At 45.7% G+C, this 13,730-nt stretch overlaps 1 protein-coding gene across 1 annotated transcript in view; it reads right to left on the minus strand.

The window, feature by feature from the left end:
• Positions 1-1,047: 1,047 nt before the first annotated feature.
• The window catches only part of EHD4 (EH domain containing 4), a 47,401-nt gene continuing 34,718 nt past the window's right edge, over positions 1,048-13,730 (minus strand). The window contains exons 5-6 of the mRNA XM_075282828.1: positions 3,021-3,185; positions 1,048-2,370 (exon numbers count right to left, since the gene is read on the minus strand). Of these exons, the coding sequence (XP_075138929.1) occupies positions 1,834-2,370; positions 3,021-3,185 (702 nt within the window). The 3' untranslated portion in view covers positions 1,048-1,833. The remainder of the gene's footprint in view (positions 2,371-3,020; positions 3,186-13,730) is intronic.

Below are 13,730 nucleotides of genomic sequence, written 5' to 3' on the forward strand. Positions count from 1 at the left end.
TTTTGTGGCACCACTCAGTGCTGCCCCAAATACAGAAAGACTGACATGTCTCAGTCCGTAATCTGCAGCATCCATTAAAGATGGTGCTCTGACAGATGAGGTCCTTCTCTGACTGCACCAAGCACTTAGACAAAATAAAAGGTGAATTTCCCGACATCAAGATTGCACTTAGACACAGGGTAGATATGTATACAATGTTATTAACCTGTCCTTTAAACAGCATGTAACTGGTATAAAAACACTTTTGGGGATGGCAGACTCCTATTAGCAAAGGAACCTCACAGATTTAACCTACACTGTAAAGATTCCTTGTGTTATAGCAACTACTGACATCAAACCTGCCTCTTCTAAGCATCTATCACTATCAATATGAAGCCACAGAAGACGGTTGAAGACCTTCAAAGTGGTCACATAGAAACCAGAGGCAATGTAGTAGAGATGATTAAAAGGGAACCTGTTACCATGAAAATGCAGCCCAACCTATCAGCATAAGCCGGAGGAGCTGAGCAGACTGATGTGTAATTTTCTGTAGAAAGATTCAGTATACCTTCTCACCTATTGGTTAAAATCTCTGCTCTTTCTATGCTTAGGAGGGCAGTGGGTGGTCTGTCCCAATGAGCGGCAGTCTTCACTGTACAAGTATTACAGATCGATATTGATCAACAGTTCATGCCACCCACTGGACTCCTAAGCAAAGAATCAGCAGGAATTTCAATAAGAAAAAAAAAAATTACAATTTACTAACAGGCATTGCTAAAGGCTTATGGTTCTGGTGCGAGGGTTCATCACAACTCCCAATATCCAGCAACCTATTTCGGCGGGACTCATGTAGTATAAGGTTGTTCCAGAACACAGCAGATAATTTGACAATGAACCAGATTATTAAACCTTTTATGAGTGCGCTTCTTCAGGACTAGGCCGGGTGCAACCACTGATACCTATAGCTATGCCACTTGTTATATACATTTTACATTATAGATATTTATATCACATACATACATTTTATATAAATTATTGATACATACATTATTATAAAATCTTCTCCAGCTCTATAGCACTGCATGTTCAATGGAACAGGCTCCCTTTAACAGGCATGTATGAAAAATATAAAATAAAGATCCAGGATTTTAAAAAAAAAAAGCGCAAAAAATGAAATAAAGCAGATCAGATCAGGTTTCCTATTCTACCCTGTCTGTCTGCAGCCTTAGAAAGGAGGGAGATATCATTTATGAACTAATGTGATTCAGTATTTTCATGTATAACTCAGTTTACAAGCTGCTAAGACTCCTAGAGAAACCCTACAAGTCCTGTTTTTTAGAGTGATCGACAGTTTTTTGTAGGAATTTTATAGCGCATGAATGGTATCGCTCTACATGTATCCCCTATGTCCCAAGGAGACCTGACAGACACACGTAGACTTCTTCATCTAGAATTCATACTTTCTATGTTGCACATTACCATTAATAAAGTCACATATATACCTGAATGCAATGCCAATGAACTGAGTATCTACAAAAGAGGAATCTTGTACAAACCTGGCGAGGATCAGTACAGCACTATTCACACCATAGATCATGATCACACATAGCAATAATAAACTGAACAAAGCTGGAGCCATTTTCAGTACATAAAATATTAATACAGTGTACATACAGCGCATTTACCTCGGCAGACATAGAGTTAAGTAGAAAAACACAATCTGTACGTTAAATTTTGAGACTATCTTTTAAAAGTGTGTTAAGCTCAATACCCTGCAGTCTTTCTATGCATGGGTCCTCTGGCTGTCACAAGATAAAGGATTATACAGAACTCCTATCCAAAGGGCAAGGCTCTTCAGTCAGAGTTCTGGACAGGCTTCCTTTGAGATGGAGGCACGAGGTGGGGAGGTAGATCATTGGGCAACTCGTAGCCTTCCAGCTTAATCTTAATCAGATGCTTTGCCAAAGCAAATTCTTCCTCATCTAGCATGCCATCCTTATCATAATCTGCCAGTTTCCAGATTTTCCCTAAAACACTGTTTGGCAGCTTCGAGTTCACCATCTCTTTCTTGGCGTTGACTCCAGAAATCTTGCCATTGATTGGAGATAAAGTATAAAACAGCTCATCGTAAAGCGGTTTATCCCTGGCCACCACCCATTCATCGTCGTCAGCACCTTCGCCAGCTCCTTCTCCGTAACCTTGGCCAAAGGGACCTTCCATGGTGCCTTCAAATGCTCCACCATGGACCATTTGTGGTGGCATACTGCTCTCTTCTTCTCGAATCATACTCATAAGAGGGGCGATCTTATTGGCCAACATGTTGTCCACACCCTCAATAAGTTTAGGCTTCAGGGCATGGAATTTTGAGAAGTCGTACATCTCCAGTTGTTGCTGAGGATAAAAAAGAAAAAAGAAAAATGTTCAATATATTGGTGAAATTACAATAGATTAAAACTGGGTCCAGATATGGTGGATTTGTGTTGCAGATTCCAATCCTTGCAGAAGGGGTTTTCAAAATCCAAACCACAAACCAGAATATGTCTGCACAGACACCAGAGCATGCTGTGTGCACTATGGATTAAAATGCAAACAGTAAAATCCACAGTCATTGTAAACATGCAGATTTTCCTGCCACGTCTAGACACAAGAGAAAATATTCAGTGGATACCTTAGTAATATTCTGGCTTCAAAATGACTTAGACTTGTGGGGTGTATAGCAGTATTCATACAATGATCACAGACCAAAATTATTCACTTTACCAATAAATCCACTAGGTTTTAATAATAAAAAGCAAAACATATGACCAAATTATGTAGAAAACAGACTACGACTTTGTCAAAGAAACTGGACAAAACAGAGCAGCAAACTGTACTATATAGTCCAGTAAAATGATAGACACCATACGAGAGACATGACAGATTGATTTATAGTCAGTGGTGTGTCTGCCATGCACAGTCTGGATTGGCGGTACTGCAGATTCAATACTTACATTATTTTTGTGGTTATGCTCCATAAAAATGTTACCTAGATAAATCAGTACCTGCATTTTCTTGACCTCAGGAAAGTCTCCAGGTGAAATCTGATATTCTCTCTGGATCTGCAAGAAGATTTCAGGCAACCTGCTTATAAGCTCCTTCTTCTTGGTATCTTTCCCAAACATTGCAGGCATCTCTTTCTTCAGGTGACTTATGATGTAGGCATGTACCTGTAGAATGAAAAATGAAGGGGTTAATATGTATGTATTATAAAATTTTATTTAAAAAAAAAAAAAAAAAATCACCCCAGAAAACACACTTCACTATGTACTTGCAGCCTGTTCAATGGCCACTAGATGGAGCACTGCCACCAAGAAACAGAAACCTGTGTTTACAACATTTAGGTCTACATACACTTAATTATTAGAGATGAGCGAACAGTGTTCTATCGAACTCATGTTCGATCGGATATTAGGCTGTTCGGCATGTTCGAATCGAATCGAACCGAACACCGCGTGGTAAAGTGCGCCATTACTCGATTCCCCTCCCACCTTCCCTGGCGCCTTTTTTGCTCCAATAACAGCGCAGGGTAGGTGGGACAGGAACTACGACACCGGTGACGTTGAGAAAAGTAGGCAAAACCCATTGGCTGCCGAAAACATGTGACCTCTAATTTAAAAGAACAGCGCCGCCCAGGTTCGCGTCATTCTGAGCTTGCAATTCACCGAGGACGGAGGTTTCCGTCCAGTTAGCTAGGGCTTAGATTCTGGGTAGGCAGGGACAGGCTAGGATAGGAAGGAGAAGACAACCACAACAGCTCTTATAAGAGCTAAATTCCAGGGAGAAGCTTGTCAGTGTAACGTGGCACTGACGGGCTCAATCGCCGCAACCCAGCTTTCCCAGGATCCTGAATGGAATACACTGTCAGTGTATTCCCGTATACCCGATATATACCCCCGATACCCGTTCCAACGGTGTGCCCCCCCACCTTCACCCCAGAAATACCCTGCAAGTCCCCTAGCAATAGAATTGGGGCTATATACACCCACTATTTTTGCTACTGCCATATAGTGCCATTGTCTGACTGGGAATTCAAAGAATATATTGGGGTTACGTGCACCCACAATTTTTACTACTGGTATACAGTGCCAGTTTCTGACTGGGAATTCAAAGAATATACTGGGGTTATAAATACCCTCATTTCTTGCTACTGCCATATAGTGTCAGTTTCTGACTGGTAATTCAAAGAATATATTGGGGTTATAAATACCCTCATTTCTTGCTACTGGTATATAGTGCCATTGTCTGACTGGTAATTCAAAGAATATATTGGGGTTACGTGCACCCACAATTTTTACTACTGGTATACAGTGCCATTGTCTGACTGGGAATTCAAAGAATATATTGGGGTTATAAATACCCTCATTTCTTGCTACTGCCATATAGTGCCAGTTTCTGACTGGGAATTCAAAGAATATATTGGGGTTACGTGCACCCACAATTTTTACTACTGGTATACAGTGCCATTGTCTGACTGGGAATTCAAAGAATATATTGGGAATACAAATACCCTCATTTCTTGCTACTGCCATATAGTGCCAGTTTCTGACTGGGAATTCAAAGAATATATTGGGGTTACGTGCACCCACAATTTTTACTACTGGTATACAGTGCCATTGTCTGACTGGGAATTCAAAGAATATATTGGGGTTATAAATACCCTCATTTCTTGCTACTGGTATATAGTGCCATTGTCTGACTGGGAATTCAAAGAATATATTGGGGTTACGTGCACCCACAATTTTTACTACTGGTATACAGTGCCAGTTTCTGACTGGGAATTCAAAGAATATATTGGGGTTACAAATACCCTCATTTCTTGCTACTGCCATATAGTGCCAGTTTCTGACTGGTAATTCAAAGAATATATTGGGGTTACGTGCACCCACAATTTTTACTACTGGTATACAGTGCCAGTTTCTGACTGGGAATTCAAAGAATATATTGGGGTTACAAATACCCTCATTTCTTGCTACTGCCATATAGTGCCAGTTTCTGACTGGTAATTCAAAGAATATATTGGGGTTATAAATACCCTCATTTCTTGCTACTGGTATATAGTGCCATTGTCTGACTGGGAATTCAAAGAATATATTGGGGTTACGTGCACCCACAATTTTTACTACTGGTATACAGTGCCAGTTTCTGACTGGGAATTCAAAGAATATATTGGGGTTACAAATACCCTCATTTCTTGCTACTGCCATATAGTGCCAGTTTCTGACTGGTAATTCAAAGAATATATTGGGGTTACGTGCACCCACAATTTTTACTACTGGTATACAGTGCCATTGTCTGACTGGGAATTCAAAGAATATATTGGGGTTATAAATACCCTCATTTCTTGCTACTGCCATATAGTGCCAGTTTCTGACTGGGAATTCAAAGAATATATTGGGGTTATAAATACCCTCATTTCTTGCTACTGGTATATAGTGCCATTGTCTGACTGGGAATTCAAAGAATATATTGGGGTTACGTGCACCCACAATTTTTACTACTGGTATACAGTGCCAGTTTCTGACTGGGAATTCAAAGAATATATTGGGGTTACAAATACCCTCATTTCTTGCTACTGCCATATAGTGCCAGTTTCTGACTGGTAATTCAAAGAATATATTGGGGTTATAAATACCCTCATTTCTTGCTACTGGTATATAGTGCCATTGTCTGACTGGAAATTCAAAGAATATATTGGGGTTACGTGCACCCACAATTTTTGCTACTGGTATATAGTGCCAATTTCTAACTGGGAATTCAAAATGCGCAAGGCTCCCGGAAAGGGACGTGGACGAGGCCGTGGGCGAGGTCGGGGGAATGGTTCTGGGGAGCAAGGTAGCAGTGAAGCCACAGGGCGTCCCGTGCCTACTCCTGTGGGGCAGCAAGCATTGCGCCACTCCACAGTGCCAGGGTTGCTTGCCACATTAACTAAACTGCAGGGTACAAACCTTAGTAGGCCGAGAACCAGGAACAGGTCTTGCAATGGCTGTCAGAGAACGCTTACAGCACATTGTCCAGCAGCCAGTCAGACTCTGCCTCCTCTCCTCCTATTACCCAACAGTCTTGTCCTCCTTCCTCCCAAAATTCCCAAGCTTCACAGAACAATAACCCCAACTGTCCCTGCTCCCCAGAGCTGTTCTCCGCTCCTTTCATTGTCCCTCAACCTGCCTCTCCACGTCACGATTCCACGAACCTAACAGAGGAGCATCTGTGTCCAGATGCTCAAACACTAGAGTCTCCTCCATCTCCGTTCGATTTGGTGGTGGATGACCAGCAACCCACCCTCATCGACGATGATGTGACGCAGTTGCCGTCAGGGCATCCAGTTGACCGGCGCATTGTGCGGGAGGAGGAGATGAGACAGGAGTTGGAAGAGGAAGTGGTGGATGATGAGGACACTGACCCGACCTGGACAGGGGGGATGTCAAGCGGGGAAAGTAGTGTGGATGTTGAGGCAAGTGCAGCACCAAAAAGGGTAGCTAGAGGCAGAGGCAGAGGTCAGCAGCTTAGGCGAAGCCAGGCCACACCCGGAATCTCCCAAGATGTTCCAGTTCGTACCCAGCCCCGAAAAACTCCCACCTCGAGGGCACGTTTCTCGAAGGTGTGGAGTTTTTTCAAGGAATGCGCCGAGGACAGATATAGTGTTGTCTGCACAATTTGCCTCTCGAAATTGATTAGGGGCTCTGAGAAGAGCAACCTGTCCACCACTTCAATGCGCCGTCATTTGGAATCCAAGCACTGGAATCAGTGGCAGGCAGCAACGGCAGGAAAAAGGCCGCCTGCCGTTCACGCCACTGCCACTGCCTCTGCCACTGCCACTGCTGACTGTGCTGGCGATGCACTCCAGAGGACGAGCCAGGACACCACTTCATCTGCCTCCGCCACTTTGTTGACTTCTCCCTCATCCTCCCCTGTTCCTGTCTTATCTCCTTCTCCTGCACCATCAAAGGCACCATCAGGCGCTTCTTTACAACAACCCACCATCTCTCAGACATTGGAGCGGCGGCAGAAATACACTGCTAACCACCCACACGCGCAAGCCTTGAACGCCAACATCGCTAAACTGCTGGCCCAGGAGATGTTGGCGTTCCGGCTTGTTGAAACTCCCGCCTTCCTGGACCTGATGGCAACTGCGGCACCTCGCTATGCCGTCCCTAGCCGTCACTACTTCTCCCGGTGTGCCGTCCCCGCCTTGCACCAGCACGTGTCACTCAACATCAGGCGGGCCCTTAGTTCCGCGCTTTGCACAAAGGTCCACTTGACCACCGACGCGTGGACAAGTGCATGCGGACAGGGACGCTACATTTCACTGACGGCACACTGGGTGAATGTAGTTGAGGCTGGGACTGCTTCCCAAACTGGCCCGGTGTACCTCGTCTCCCCGCCTAACATTCCTGGCAGGGACACGAGAAGAACACCCCCCTCCTCCTCCTCCTCTACCGCCTCCTCCTCCGCCACCGCCTCCTCCTCCGCTGTTAGATTGACCCCAGCTACGAGTTGGAAACGTTGCAGCACTGGCGTTGGTAGACGTCAGCAGGCTGTGCTGAAGCTGATCAGCTTGGGGGACAGACAGCACACTGCCTCCGAGGTGAGGGATGCCCTCCTCGATGAGACGGCAATATGGTTTGAGCCGCTGCACCTGGGCCCAGGCATGGTCGTTTGTGATAACGGCCGGAACCTGGTAGCAGCTCTGGAGCTTGCCGGACTCCAACATGTTCCATGCCTGGCCCACGTCTTCAACCTAGTGGTGCAACGTTTCCTAAAGAGCTACCCCAATGTTCCACAGCTACTGGTGAAAGTGCGGCGCATGTGCGCCCACTTTCGCAAGTCGACAGTAGCCGCTGCTAGCTTAAAATCTCTCCAGCAACGCCTGCATGTGCCACAACACCGGCTTTTGTGCGACGTCCCCACACGCTGGAACTCAACGTTTCAGATGTTGAATAGAGTGGTTGAGCAGCAGAGACCTTTGATGGAATACCAGCTACAAAACCCTAGGGTGCCACAAAGTCAGCTGCCTCAGTTTCTCATCCATGAGTGGCCATGGATGAGAGACCTTTGTGACATCCTACGGGTGTTTGAGGAGTCCACAAGGAGGGTGAGCTCTGAGGATGCGATGGTGAGCCTTACAATCCCGCTCTTGTGTGTTCTGAGAGAATCCCTGATTGACATCAGGGATAACTCAGATCACACAGAGGAGTCAGGGATAGCATCCGATCCGTCACAGCTGGAGAGTAGGTCCACACATCTGTCCGCTTCATCGCGTTTAATGGAGGAGGAGGAGGAGGAAGAAGAGTTGTCCGATGATGTGATGGTGATACAGGAGGCTTCCGGGCAACTTCGAATCGTCCCATTGTTGCAGCGCGGATGGGTAGACATGGAGGATGAGGAGGAAATGGAGATTGAACTTTCCGGTGGGGCCAGAGGAGTCATGCCAACTAACACTGTGGCAGACATGGCTGAGTTCATGTTGGGGTGCTTTACAACCGACAAGCGTATTGTCAAAATCATGGAGGACAACCAGTACTGAATCTTTGCTATCCTTGACCCCCGGTATAAAAACAACATCTCGTCTTTTATTCCGGTAGAGGGGAGGGCCAATCGCATCAATGCTTGCCACAGGCAATTGGTGCAGAATATGATGGAGATGTTTCCAGCATGTGACGTTGGCGGCAGGGAGGACAGTTCCTCCAGTAGGCGACCAAGTTCTCACCGGTCCACACAAACAAGGGGCACACTGTCTAAGGTCTGGGACACCTTGATGGCACCCCCTCGCCAAAGTGCCGCCACAGAGGGTCCTAGTGTCACCAGGCGTGAGAAGTATAGGCGCATGTTGCGGGAATACCTTTCCGACCACAGCCCTGTCCTCTCCGACCCCTCTGCGCCCTACACGTATTGGGTGTCGAAGTTGGACCTGTGGCTTGAACTTGCCCTATATGCCTTGGAGGTGCTGTCCTGTCCTGCCGCCAGCGTCCTATCTGAGAGGGTGTTCAGTGCAGCCGGTGGCATCATCACTGACAAGCGCACCCGTCTGTCAGCTGAGAGTGCCAACCGGCTCACTTTGATAAAAATGAACCACCACTGGATAGAGCCTTCATTTTTGTGCCCACCTGTGTAAAGCACCCCAACATGAAACTCCATGTCTGTACTCAACCTCTCCAATTCCTCCGCATTCTCATACTCATCCACCATAAGCGTTGCACAATTCTGCTAATACTAGGCTCCCTCCAACATGATTTCCCCCAACTCTGCTGGTTAGAGGCTCCCTCCACCCTGATTTCCACCAACTCTGCTGGTTAGAGGCTCCCTCCACCCTGCTTTCCCACAACTCTGCTGGTTAGAGGCTCCCTCCACCATGAATTTGCCCAAACTGGGCTGGTTAGAGGCTCCCTCCACCATGAATTGGTCCAAACTGGGGTTTTTAGAGGCTCCCTCCACCATGAATTTGCCCAAACTGGGCTGTTTAGAGGCTCCCTCCACCATGAATTGGTCCAAACTGGGGTTTTTAGAGGCTCCCTCCACCATGAATTGGTCCAAACTGGGGTTTTTAGAGGCTCCCTCCACCATGAATTGGTCCAAATTGGGGTTTTTAGAGGCTCCCTCCACCATGAATTGGTCCAAACTGGGTTTTTTAGAGGCTCCCTCCACCATGAATTGGTCCAAACTGGGTTTTTTAGAGGCTCCCTCCACCATGAATTGGTCCAAACTGGGGTTTTTAGAGGCTCCCTCCACCATGAATTGGTCCAAACTGGGGTTTTTAGAGGCTCCCTCCACCATGAATTTGCCCAAACTGGGCTGTTTAGAGGCTCCCTCCACCATGAATTGGTCCAAACTGGGTTTTTTAGAGGCTCTCTCCACCATGAATTGGTCCAAACTGGGGTTTTTAGAGGCTCCCTCCACCATGAATTGGTCCAAACTGGGGTTTTTAGAGGCTCCCTCCACCATGAATTTGCCCAAACTGGGCTGTTTAGAGGCTCCCTCCACCATGAATTGGTCCAAACTGGGGTTTTTAGAGGCTCCCTCCACCATGAATTGGTCCAAACTGGGGTTTTTAGAGGCTCCCTCCACCATGAATTGGTCCAAATTGGGGTTTTTAGAGGCTCCCTCCACCATGAATTGGTCCAAACTGGGTTTTTTAGAGGCTCCCTCCACCATGAATTGGTCCAAACTGGGGTTTTTAGAGGCTCCCTCCACCATGAATTGGTCCAAACTGGGGTTTTTAGAGGCTCCCTCCACCATGAATTGGTCCAAACTGGGGTTTTTAGAGGCTCCCTCCACCATGAATTTGCCCAAACTGGGCTGTTTAGAGGCTCCCTCCACCATGAATTGGTCCAAATTGGGGTTTTTAGAGGCTCCCTCCACCATGAATTGGTCCAAACTGGGGTTTTTAGAGGCTCCCTCCACCATGAATTTGCCCAAACTGGGCTGTTTAGAGGCTCCCTCCAGCATGAATTGGTCCAAACTGGGGATTTTAGAGGCTCCCTCCACCATGAATTGGTCCAAACTGGGGTTTTTAGAGGCTCCCTCCACCATGAATTGGTCCAAACTGGGCTGGTTAGAGGCTCCCTCCACCATGAATTGGTGCAAACTGGGGTTTTTAGAGGCTCCCTCCACCATGAATTGGTCCAAACTGGGCTGGTTAGAGGCTCCCTCCACCATGAATTTGCCCAAACTGGGCTGTTTAGAGGCTCCCTCCACCATGAATTGGTCCAAACGGGGGTTTTTAGAGGCTCCCTCCACCATGAATTTGCCCAAACTGGGCTGGTTAGAGGCTCCCTCCACCATGAATTTGCCCAAACTGGGCTGTTTAGAGGCTCCCTCCACCATGAATTGGTCCAAACTGGGCTGTTTAGAGGCTCCCTCCACCATGAATTGGTCCAAACTGGGTTTTTTAGAGGCTCCCTCCACCATGAATTGGTCCAAACTGGGGTTTTTAGAGGCTCCCTCCACCATGAATTGGTCCAAACTGGGGTTTTTAGAGGCTCCCTCCACCATGAATTTGCCCAAACTCTGCTGGTTAGAGGCTCAATCCACCCTGATTTTCAAAACAAATGTTGGTGCCAACCTCAACTTACTACAAGGGCCAAATTCACTGCTGGTGACAAGCTCTCCTCACTGCAAGTGCCAAATACACGTTTCAAGGTGTTTTCCTACTGTCAGAGAGGTGGTATTGAGTGTGTAAAGTGTGTAGTTGTTAGGCTGTGATGTTGGGGTAATAGAGGGTCTTTGGTGTGTTAGATGCCCCCAGACATGCTTCCCCTGCTGTCCCAGTGTCATTCCAGAGGTGTTGGCATCATTTCCTGTGGTGTCATAGTGGACTTGGTGACCCTCCAGACACGGATTTGGGTTTCCCCCTTAACGAGTATATGTTCCCCATAGACTATAATGGGGTTCGAAACCCGTTCGAACACACGAACAGTGAGCGGCTGTTCGATTCGAATTTCGAACCTCGAACATTTTAGTGTTCGCTCATCTCTATTAATTATTCAAACCAGTCAATGTAAGGTAATGGACAGTCCCTTTAAAATGATCATGCAAGGTAACTTGAGCTCAACTAAGGCCAAGTCTGGCAAGACGTCTACATTTACAAGCTTGACTTACTGTATAGCATTAGCACATAGCAGAAGTCCTCAGAATAACAACATCTTGCACAACAAGCCTATAAGTTGCCATGTCATGTATATAGTAAACTTATTATTGTACTTCGATAAGCCTACCAAACATTCAGCAGATATTGAACAAAGTAATATTTACCAGCTAATATTTACCAACATTTAATAGGTTACCACCATAAAAACTGCTCAAGATATGATAAATTTCTTTAGCAAGAAATGTAAGATTACTAAATTGCAGAAATAGTTCCAAAAAGAGGTACGGACATTCAACTAATAAATATGCTATCAGCTCCTCATGGTTTTTAGGACTATGCTTTCTAATACAATTTGGGAATACCATATTCCAAAAGATCACTCTTAACTTGTCTAATAAAAGCCCATGGGGGGGGGGGGGTCACAATACTGATAGCATCAGTCAGAAAATGTTAAACCACATTAACTACTCAGTCAAAAATCGGCTCGTTCACACGTGAACAAAGGGCGGATTTTGACAGCGGATTTCGCTTCAAAATCCGCCCCTTCACAATGGTGGTCTATGCAGACCGCCGGGCTTCTTTTTTCTGCTAGTGGCGGGCTGCTGCTAGCGGAGAAAAGAAGCGACCTGCCCTATCTTCAGGTGGAAACCGCGGCGCGCTGGACTGCGGCTTCCGCCTAGCGGCAGCACCCTCCTATGTCGGCTCATTCATTTGAGCCGGCTACGGAGGGGAAAGCTGCGACCGTGATGGTCGTGGCAGGCGGGTTTTGACCAGAGAGAGATGTGGCTCGCCGCGTCCCTCTCTGTGTCAAAACCCGCACAGGACTGCCAAAGTGTGAACTAACCCTTAAAGGCAGAACAAAGATGGACTGTATCATAGTGGAAATGAACAAACGTTAACTGGTCAATTTTTATTATAGTTAATGGATCTATTAAATAAATCCACGTATAGATTTCTATCAGTTAGCATCCGTTTACCATCTGTTATGATGGGAGTCAGGTTTTTTTTCCACAGACCCGATCATAACAGACTTCCCACAGTAATGTGAACTTTTCCCCAAGTCAGAAGATTCTTGATTAGTGGCCATACTGGGCATTAACCTCCAACATGGTGGGAGCCACAAGTTTATACTCATTTCCTATGGCTGGCCAGAAATATACCTGAATTACAAGTTATTTTAGGGTTAATCACCAAGAGTATTTTAGGTTATATACACATTGCTGTGATAAGTTCTAACAGCTAGATACCCATTCTCTGACTAGTCGCCTTCAGGGAAATGTAGTTTTCCTCAAAAATCACCATCTAAGAAATCTGGTGGGTTTTCTAGTGGACTCACCAGAAGGAATTACTTTGGTTCTCCATTAGATCGAAAAACATGGGTAAAATCTGCAGAGATAACTTACATGTTGCGGTTTTGAAAACTTCCGCACAGATCATTTTGCACTTTAGTCACAGCATGTGAATGAGATTTTGTGAAATCTCATTCATGATGCAACTACTGTACTTGGCCAGAGGGATAGGCGATGGGGAGTACAAGGCAGCCTGAAATGCACTATATAGATGGAGAGAATGGAAAAATCCATTGGGAGTTTCTCTTGCAGTTAGCAAGCATGTCATCTAGTTATTGAAAGCCTCAATTACATTAATGATAATACAAGTCATGTAAAGAGTTATTGTTTCAACTTGTATTTCCTTGTTCCTACTTCCAGCCAAAAACTTAACAATGGGCATCACAGTGGAACTTTCCTTTTTGGTTCCCACCAGGCTCTAAGTAGAACATGTTGTACCCCTGCACTTCAACACGGCTATCTGCAAAAACAATGTGGTCTAAATATCCAGCCAAAAGGGCTGTGCAGTCGGTCGCCTAACCCATGACTGCAACCCACTGCCCATGGTCAAATAAAAGCAGTAAAGATCCTCTAAAAGCTAAGGTTTCATTCCCTGATAAAGTAAAGATGTAACTTTAGTCTATTAATAACTCTGTAATATAATTAATCATTTTATGTTGAAGTTGGTAACGTTTCCTGACTCTAACCCAACTCAAATTTGGCCCTGACAACCAGCCATGTTCCAAAAAGGACCTTTCACAAGTATATTGATCCAACAAAAGTATCACTAGAAGACCCCA

The sequence above is a fragment of the Leptodactylus fuscus genome, chromosome 7 (assembly GCF_031893055.1).
Source record: "Leptodactylus fuscus isolate aLepFus1 chromosome 7, aLepFus1.hap2, whole genome shotgun sequence".
NCBI lineage: Eukaryota > Metazoa > Chordata > Amphibia > Anura > Leptodactylidae > Leptodactylus > Leptodactylus fuscus.